This window comes from Babylonia areolata, chromosome 1 (genome assembly GCF_041734735.1).
Source record: "Babylonia areolata isolate BAREFJ2019XMU chromosome 1, ASM4173473v1, whole genome shotgun sequence".
Lineage (NCBI taxonomy): Eukaryota > Metazoa > Mollusca > Gastropoda > Neogastropoda > Buccinidae > Babylonia > Babylonia areolata.
The window spans coordinates 78,933,508-78,943,673 of record NC_134876.1 but is presented as its reverse complement, the minus strand read 5'-3'; the positions used below and the strand labels follow the sequence as shown (position 1 = coordinate 78,943,673).

The following is a 10,166-nucleotide window of genomic DNA, read 5'->3' as shown; positions in this document are numbered from 1 at the left end:
AAGAAAAAAAAAGAACAAATATAGGAGAGAGAGAGAGAGAGAGAGAGAGAGAGAGAGAGAGAGAGAGAGAGAGACAGACAGACAGACAGACAGACAGAGACAGAGACAGACAGACAGACAGACAGACAGACAGACAGAACAAGCAAAATAAAAGCAACAACAGCAAACAAAATGAATATATATATACAATTCAACTGCAATATGAAAGCTTCTGGCTGCATGCAAAACCAAAGTTCAGAACTTCCTGCACCCCCCCTCCCCCCTCCCCCCCTTTTCTCCCCTCCTCCCCCCCACCCCCCCCAAAAAAAGGGTAACTCACCATTTACAAGGTACACACAACTTCAAGTCAATGGTGCTGCCGATTCAGCTAGCACACAGGCAAATAAAAGGTACATTGGAAGAGACCTAGATACTTACTCGAAAAAGAAGCTCCGAGCTTGTCCATGTACTGGTCATTTATATAGTGATCAACAACCATTTACCTGAAGATCTAGTCATCAGCCCCATCCACATGTAATATGCAGCTTTTGTTCAAACGTGTGTGTGTGTGTGTGTGTATGTGTGCAGTGCGTGCATGTGTGAGTATGCACAAGTTTTTTTTTTATATTGATATGCACTTGTATGTATCATAATTTCTACTGTATCTGTGTTTGTGTATGATTTTCGATTTATGTTCGTACCTTGTTCTGTACTATCTTTCCCCCCGGTACCCTTGGCAATAAAGACATTCTATTCTATTCTATTCTATTTGACATAAACACACAGCAGCACTGACAGGAAACATGTGCAAATACAATAAGCTATTATCCAAGATTGACATATATTTTTTTTTTGTATCTTTATTCTGCTACTAAGAAATTACGGACAACACAAAAACAAACACATGGTTGTTTCGATAGATTTTTTGACTTGAAATGAACGAACAATGAGGCTGGGAAAGTAAAGGGTTAAACATGAATAAGGAGTGTAACTCTCCATTCACAAGGTACATAACTTCTATTGTGTGACCTTTCTCCAACTGGAGATAATTATTTTTAATATCAAACAAAGCACACTAGCTGACCTCATCCCTTGTTTAGAAAACGGTATACTGATGTATATGCTTTATACCATCTGGAAAATAAATGCGATTGTAATTTTTTACAAAAGGTTGTTTTCCATAAAATATCTTAAAGGCACAAAATCAAAATAAAAACACGATTAAGCGAAAATAACTTTTTTTTTCCAAATCACAATCAGTAAGATTTGATATGAAGTCTTTACTATTCCATCAAAGAATTGAAAAAAAAAACACCACAAAAAAACCCTTAGCTGCTGTCACGCATCCAGTATCAGTTTAAGTGTCATGGTGTTAAAGCGTCAAGGTTGATCCATACACACTACACCACATATGCGTTGACAAAAACAACTTCCACACACACACACACACACACACACACACACACACACACACACACAAACACACACACAAATAAACCCTCATTCCTGACCTTCGTACAAAACCAACTCGCTATTCAGGAGCTGAATTTGCTCATGCGTTTTCACGGGTTTCGTAATGCCTGACTGCTCATACATGTTACGCCGACTAAACCTGAAATCTTCTGGATGCATGGACTGGTGAGTTATTTTTCACATCTAGGATTTAAAAAGAAAGAAGTGTTCACTTGACTCGGAGTAACCCTCATCTCTTTCGATTTGTCCTGGCTGTCCAAAAAAAAAAAAAAAAAAAAAAAAGTATTTTCTTCAGATCACGTTTCAATATGAAACATTTTCGAAGGCCTATTTCTGATTTAACCGCGTGGTAGAGTAAAAGGGTGACGTATTTTAAACCCTGTCACCGGCGAAAAAACTTTAATTTCTTCCACAACCCCAAACCACCCCGTTCCAATGCAGCAGCTTTCATAATGCTGATACTGGACCGCAGCGAAACGATCGCAGCTGCATGAAAACTAGGACAAACCCACGTAAAAAAGAGAGCTGAAGTTGTCTGTCTGGTGAAACAGGTAGTGATGCTCCTGGCGACATTTGACACCAGCGTTCTCTCCCTTCTTGGCGGATATTGGTGAACAAACGGAAGTACTGTGATCCCAACAGTATATGATTATTTATTTCAACGTTGAAGAGTATCCTTGAATGCAAATACAACTGCTTATGATTTGGGGAAAGAGAGACTGCGCACCAAAAACCGCCATGGAGAGAAAGGAGAGCGCATCTGATGATTATTCATCTGCTGGTGGATTCACGGTAAGGTTTGTTTTGTTCGGTTTTGTTCTTTTTTAAGGTGTAAACAGCATTTTTATTTCGAACACGTCGCAGTCCAACATATTTATAAATGAACAGGACAACAAGACAATCTTTTTTTCACCAGATCCTGTCCTGATGAAAGGTTCATCGTAAGTATCTCACCAGCTAGAACTTAAACTGATATGACTTTCATCAAAACAAAATCAATTTGACAGAATAGAATGATATTAAAACGAAAGAACTTGTGGTTCAAAGAGAAACCGAAGCAGACGGTTAGAGAAAAGAAGAAACAAGTGTTGGGCACAAAAACAAGGGCAATGGCCACAGTCTTTTCCCCCTCCTGACGGAATGAGTTAGTGTTCACAGCAAGCCGTGGACATTCACTCTGCCAGTCACGCAGACAAGTGGAGGGGACGAAAATTCATGTGGATATTGCCAAAATAATGTAAGTGAGACAGTCAGACCCACCCTTGCCGACAAAGCGGCGAAGGCTCACTCTTATCTCTAATCCCGTGCTATTTAGTCGTCCTGTGAAACAACCGGCAATGTCCACAATTCCTTCCCCATCCCCCCCCCCCCCCACCACAATCCCCCCCCCCCCCCCCCGCCCCAAGAAGGAATGAGAAGTGTTCACAACAAGACGTGCACGTTCACGCCATCAGTCACACAGAGGAGTGTGAGGGGAAGAAATGTGGATATTGCCAAACGACCATGATCAAGCAGAAGTGCTTTTTTTTTTCTAATGGCAGAGTGTTCGTTGTTTCTGGGTTGAGTGTTTGGTGACAGCGTAATTGAAGGCTCACTTGTCACTGCCTATCTGCACCACTTATCTATGCCGGGCTGTCCAGATACACTCAACTGTATTCTAGGTCACTGCACTCAGGCGGCTGCATTTCAGTGTTACGCAGAAGGAAAGCGAAAAACTGATACAGCATTAAACAGGTTTAGCATTTCACGGTTCAGAATCATTGTTGATTGCCAAACCCTTTTGCAGCAGCCGTCATCAACCTATTTCTGGCAATATCCACATTTCTTCCCCTCCACTCCTCTGTGTGACTAGTGGAGTGAACGTCCACGCCTTGTTGTGAACACTGCTCATTCCGTCTTGAGGAAGAAAATTGTGGATTGCCCTTCATCTTCCAGTTATGATAATCTCTCTGACGATAATTGTCACCTTTTCATTTCTATGTATAATGCGTCTTTTTTCTTTTTCTTTCTTTCTTTTTCTTTTCTTTTTTTTTACTTTAGGGGAATGAAGATTGGGGGTGGGGTGGGGGTGGGGTTGGGGGGTGAGGGGGGGGATTATGAGGTTGGAGGTGGGATCAGGTTGGGGGAGGGAGAAGCCCTAAGACACGATTTTGAGAGATGAGGACTGAAGCACAATGCATTGTAATGCAATGCTATGTAAGGTAATGTAAAACTGCACTACACTACAGTCGACTACATTATACTACACTACAGTACACGAAACTGTACTGCACTGCACTACACTACACTACAATACAATACACTAAACTACACCTAACTAAACTACGCTACACTACACTACAGAATCACATTCATATAGCACATGCAACAGGGTGTGCAAACCACGTGCATATCACATCAGAAACGTGTACCCATCTCTCCTACGTCAGAGAAGATTGGCTTGCATGCGTTCCATTGTATACTGAATTTAAACACATGATCGTGTATTTCTGTACTGTGTAACTAGATTTTAAATTGACAAAAAGTGACTATTTTATATATTTTTCACTTTTTATTTTTTTATTTTTTAAAGAAAACAGTAAATGGTAATACCCACGTCGATCACACACATGGAGGGGAGAAAGTGTGTATATCGCCAAGTAAACACAGTTTCCAACGACGTGGGACAGACAGCAATGTGCTCCGTGAACAGATAACTGCGACGCCTTCAAAGAAACTTACTGACAACTTTTGGGATCCATTTTCTCTGAAAAGTCAGTATTGTAATCACTTATCATGGCCGCTTTTTTTTCAGTTCTTCTGAATAACACTTTCATCAAAGCGGGAACAGTGAATCGATATTCTCATCATTAATGCTTGGGGTTTTGCAGACAGTGGCGGCTGTGTTCGTGGTGACGCTGCTGATGGTCAAGCTGGTGATGACGATGAGGAAGAAACGTTACAACCTACCGCCAGGACCTTGGGGCCTACCTCTTGTCGGTTACCTCCCTTTCTTCGGGCCCCTGCCTCACGTCACCTTCATGGAGATGCGGAAAAAATACGGTGACATCATCAGCATCAGTATGGGCAGCTGGCCTGCTGTCGTCATCAGTGGCAGTGATGCCATAAAGGAAGCTCTCGTCACCAAGAGAGATGATTTTGCCGGAAGACCTGCTTTTACTGCAGCTCGCTTATCGGAGAATATCACGAGCCTTTCCGCTCTTACATATGGACCTCTCTGGAAACTTCACCGCAAGACTCTCAGCAATGTTCTGTATAACCACAGCAACGCTCGGAAAAATCCGATTGAAAATATCATCCGATCAGATGCCTACGTTGTCATCAAGGAATACCTTTCTCATGGAGACAAAAGCTTCTGTCCACTGGCTTCTTTAGATTTAGCTGCCTTCAGCATGGTGTACCAGCTGTGCTATGACCGACACAACAACGTCAGGGACGATCATGACTTTATGGCTTTTCTAAAGCACCTGCGAGAGTTTTCCAAATTGAACAGACCTGGAAACCCAATCAATGCTATGCCATGGCTTCGCCACTTTATGCCCAGCAAAATTGCTAATTTCATGGAAATGCTTGAAGATAACAAGAAGCTCAGAGCAAAGAAAGTGGAAGAGCACGAGTCATCGTTCGACAAGGACAGTCTACGGGACATCACGGATGGTCTGATCCACGCTGGTAACCAGCTGACAGAGGAAGAGAAAGCGTTGGGAACAGACAAAAAGCGACTGATCGGAAACGTGTTCGCCATATTCGGTGCAGGCTCCGCCAATGTTTCCTCCACACTCAGATGGTGCGTGGCTCTGATGACCGCCTTTCCCGAGGTGCAGGAGGAGGTTTTCCAGCAGATTAACGACGTGGTGGGTCAGGGCAGGGAGATCACTTTAGCTGACCGCCCCAAGCTGCCCCTGGTAGAGGCTACTGTGTATGAAGTCTTTCGCTACGTTGGCGTTTTTCCCTTCGCGCTTCAGCATGTCACCACCTGTGACACCACTCTGCAGGGCTATGACATCCCTGAAGGCACCGTAGTCTTGGTCAACCTGTACTCCGCCTTCATGGACGAGAAAGTGTGGGGGGATCCCAAAATCTTCCGGCCCCAGCGCTTTCTGGACAGCGAGGGACAGCTGGACCGAGGCCTCGTGGAGCAAGTGCCCGCGTTCTCTCTGGGTCGTCGTCGTTGTGTGGGTGAGTTCGTGGCCCGAATGGAGCTGTTCCTCTTCTTCGCCACTCTCATGCAGCGCCTCAAGTTCTTCAGACCGCCTGGACACCCGGCTTACGGTTTCAAGACATCTTTTGCCATGACTGTTGACGTCGTGGAGCCTTTCGAGGTTTGCGTCTCAGAGCGGGAATAATGATGATGTGGTTGTGGAATGAGCAGGACTCGTGCAAGGCAAAAGCTTGGTGGCGTTTCTTTTCTTTGCGTTGTTGTTGTTGTTTGCACGTTCCTGAAGCAAGTACATTATTTTGGCTTTCTCTTTTTCTTTCCACTCTCAATTTCGATTTCGATTTTGGTATATCTGTCTCGAATTCTCTCTCTCCCTTTCTCTGTCTCTCTCTGTCTCTCTTTGTTTCTCTCTCTCTCTCTCTCTCTCTCTCTCTCTCTCTCTCTCTCTCTCTCTCTCTCTCTCAAACTCACACCATCTCTTCCAGTCATCTATCTTTCCTGTGTAGTAGTGAAATGAAAATCAGCTTTACACATGACTGGTTTTTACTGTCTTGGTTTATTTTCTTTCATTTAGTTTTGTATTTCCCGCGTTTTCATCCCCGTCTGCGCGTGTCTTGAATTCTCTGTGTCCTCAAAATCACGTTTTTCAATGTCCATGTCGCGTCATTTTGATCACTTCGCTCCTTGCCTCGAACAGTTGTTCAGTAAAATTTCAGAAGTTGTATCTCATATTTTGCAACATCCATAGTGGTCCTGTCTTGGTGGTTCATTTTACTGTATCATGTTGAATTGTGTTGTATTTCTTTTTGGTACGATATTTCTCTGTGAAATTCGGGCTGCTCTCCCAGAAAAGAACGCGTCGCCACAGTACCCCATAAAAAAATTAAAAAACCCAAAAAACTTTATGTTTGGAAGTGTATCTGTTTCATAATCAGAGATTTTTTTTTCTTGTTTACCATAATTTTGTTGTAGACAAACCTTTTGTTGCCTTGGGTTCTTTCACGTGCACCAAGTGCATGTTGCACAGGGAACCTCGGTATATAGTCTCCTTCGAATGACTTTCACCTAGACTCAGTCTAGTAGTGAGGGTAGTGAAAAACAAAACAAAAAAAACAAACCTGGTCTATATGTTGGAACTGAACATGTGAACACTCGCTTCATATTCGGCCGCATTACAACTTGGCCACCGCTCCACCTCAGAGGTAGTCAGTGGATGCTTATTCCTGCCTATGCATATGAGGGGGTTGATGATGACATGTTCAACTGTCTTGCAAGAGAAACTTTTGATTGGACTGGAATTAGCTGCTTTAAAAGACAAAAAAAAAAAAAAAAAGAAGTGAAATCAGACTGTTCGTCATCACGTATGGCTGGACTATAACATTATTGAGTTCATCCTTCTAAATTTTTTATTGCATCTGCAGTGGACCATGTATTGGTTGGAACGAGTTGCTGATAACACTGCTGCAGTAGTTGACTGCCCATTCAAACCCACATACATTGCAGTTAGCTAAATAAGGCATGCATACGCATCCCCCCCTGCCTCCTTCTCTTCTTGGTAACCTTTTAGCTTTTAAAACTATTGTTTGCCCGGTTTAGCAGCAGGACGTAAGAAGACCTAGTCCGCTGGGATGCAAAGTAATAAAATCCACAGGGATTTGTGGCCTTTCATGCCTGTTCTCATGGTGACCTCAGTTGCGATACCCCTCCACTTCCGTGCTTGGGGTGAGTCCTGTCAATGTCGTCAGTGTCGGGAGATTCATGGGGTGCTGTTGTTTGAGGGGCGTGGTGGCGGTCTCCACTCTGGGAGGGACGCTCACTCAGTCTGGCTCCGCGACTAAGCCATTATTGTCGTTAGTAGGAGGCTTAGTAGGTGGTGTCCTACTTACGTACGTTAAAACAGAACAGGCACCACTGAGCACCACCGAAGTGACTCAGCAGCAGTGCAGGGTCTCCTCTGGTGTGTGGCCTCCTGGCGACCTAACATCGATGGTTCCCTGTGGACTGCCGACTCTGGAACTGCGACGGACGAACCCGGGTGTGGCCGTGTATGGGGGAATCTAAATGAGCGGCGTGGGAGTAATGCCACTGAAACGGTGCAGATGATGGGGCAGAAAAAAAAAATCCACAGGGATTTGCCAGAAACTCTGATTATCAGTATCGTAGGACTTTCCTTGTCCATTTCCTGTCCATAGCTTTAACACGCAATATCATGAAACAGCAGAAGACTCGTTATATATAGTGGTTGTGTAACGCACGAAGAAGATATGTTGTTACAAACGACACTGCAAACGTTTTCCATAATGTTTTAATTTCTTTTAGTTTTGGCGGATAGATATGGAACACAGCCTGCAGATACACTCTCGTTGGAAGAAGGTACGGATGTGCATGGTGTTCGTATCGTAGTTTATAGATCAGGATGAATTTTCACAAAGTGTATATTGTTCAAGACAAATGAGACTAATAATAAACCGCTTTTTTTCTAATTGTTACTGTTGCGTTAATAACGCGCGCGCACGTGTGTGTGTGTGTGTGTGTGTGTGTGGAATACAATAAAACAACGACCATCGAACACGAATTCTGACAAAGTAAACACACCAAACCATTTATTGCAAAGGCAAAAAAGAGCAAAAAACTGAAAAACATTTGGCAGTGTCAGAAACATACCAAAACACATGTCGTGTACATTGCAGTTGTCGACATATCACACACAAAAAAGAAAAACAAAAGCATCACTGGTATCAAAATTTTAACACAGGTATCATATATTGTCAAATTATCACGAGTACTACACGATATTATCACAAGCAATGCAGGTAACATAGATTAACATAGTTACGAGCTTCGTATGTGATATATGTTTCAGAGTATTGAAACTGTTGTGTGTTGTACAAATGTCAGAGTATCAAACAGGTTTCATAGAATTGAAACTGTTACATGTCAAAGTATCAAAACACACACTGTAGGAATTGCAGGCGTCAAAGTATAAGAAACATTATGAGTATACGTTTTTTTTTCATGTAGTGTCAAAGTATCAAAACAAACACTGTTAGGATTACAGACGTCAGAGTATAAGCAACATTATGAGTATAACAGTTTTTCTCATGTATTGTCAAAGTATCAAAACACACACTGTTGAGATTACATCGTCACAAAGTATAAGAAGCATTATGAGTATAACAAGGTTTTTTGTGTGTTTGTTTTTTTATCAAGTACACCAGCCGCAGCATTAAAATGCTTACCGTGCCGGACTGACTGTGGAATGAATCAGAATGAATCAGAATCAGATTCAGAATCAATTTTAATGTCAGTTAAACCTGAACAAGGTTTATAAGACACGCATGCAAAGTTACATGAAACCACACACAAAAAGCAAAACAAAATAAAATAGACAAATATTGAACAAGAGATTGAATCACTCCTGCACGCTATGGCGTTTTTGACAGCAGTTACTGACAAATTTCCCAAACAGTCCCACAAGTTTGTCTTCCAGTATTAGCTGACTGGGTTTAATAATATTTGGAGGGTATTTCTGAATTTTTTGTATGAATTCTATTCTAATTTCTTTGTATAATTCGCAGTCATGTAAGAAATGATATTCATCCTCTCTTGTTTGACATTGTAAACATAGCCTTCTTTCTTTTGGGATGTTGAAATATCGGCAATGTTGGTTTGAATCCCAGCACTGGCAAAAAATTACTGCAGGACTTTTCGCCTCCTGACCTGAGGCTCCAAACCAAAGTTGACTGAGCTTTGGCTCAAATTGGTCGACACTGTTGAGTAGGTCTTTATAGCGGGTGCCTATTTTTTCCCCCGCACCGGCACGACAGGTGTTTGTATTTCTCGGGCCAGACTGACGCCAACATACATGGTTCACAAACACACACCAAAAACAAGTTAAGGACCACTTCATAAAAGCAAGCTTTTTTTTATTTTTTTTTTTTTTTTTTTTTTTTTTTTTAAAGTAAAACAAATCGAGAGATTAAGTTATGCAGTCTGCATGTTGTCTTTCCCTGATCTGTCATTGAATGCACAAACGACGATTTCAGACGCACGTGCATAATCTTAAGTATGTATTGAACAGCTTGAAAATGCGTTTGAAAATTTGATGTCGGCAAAAAAGAATAAAAACCAAGCAACCAACCAAACAAACAAAAAAACCCAAAACAAACAAACAAACAACAACAACAAACCCAACAACCCAACAACAACAACAAAAAACAAAAAAAACCCCCAAAAAACCAACTTACAACTATCCAAAGGTTTATAAACGATAGCGCGGTGGATTTTTCATGGTGGAATTCATGGAAGTGCATGTGTGCAAGTAAATATCTCTGTATATATATATATATATATATATATATATATATATATGTATATATATATATATATACATATTTGTGTGTGTGTGTGTGTGTGTGTGTGTGTGTGTGTGTGTGTGTGTGTGTGTGTGTGTGTGTGTGTGTGTGTGTGTGTGTGTGTGTGTGTGTGTGTGTGTGTGTGTGTGTGTGTGTGTGTGTGTGTGTGTGGTTGTGCCTTCAGAAAAATGCTTACAAAT

General features: G+C 41.9%; 1 protein-coding gene across 1 annotated transcript; it reads left to right on the top strand.

Annotated features, from left to right (window-relative positions):
* Positions 1-1,968: 1,968 nt before the first annotated feature.
* LOC143293688 (cytochrome P450 1A1-like) lies at positions 1,969-8,077 on the top strand. The gene is made up of 2 exons (XM_076604854.1): positions 1,969-2,244; positions 4,323-8,077. The coding sequence occupies exons 1-2, from the start codon at positions 2,134-2,136 to the stop codon at positions 5,796-5,798; spliced, it is 1,587 nt and encodes a 528-aa protein (XP_076460969.1). The 5' UTR covers positions 1,969-2,133; the 3' UTR covers positions 5,799-8,077.
* Positions 8,078-10,166: the final 2,089 nt, after the last annotated feature.

Excerpts from the sequence above, each read along its gene's own strand:
- LOC143293688 (XM_076604854.1), top strand. The coding sequence starts at position 2,134 with ATGCAAATACAACTGCTTATGATTTGGGGAAAGAGAGACTGCGCACCA. Across the intron at positions 2,245-4,322 it reads CATCTGCTGGTGGATTCACG|ACAGTGGCGGCTGTGTTCGT; the intron begins GTAAGGTTTGTT and ends GGGGTTTTGCAG.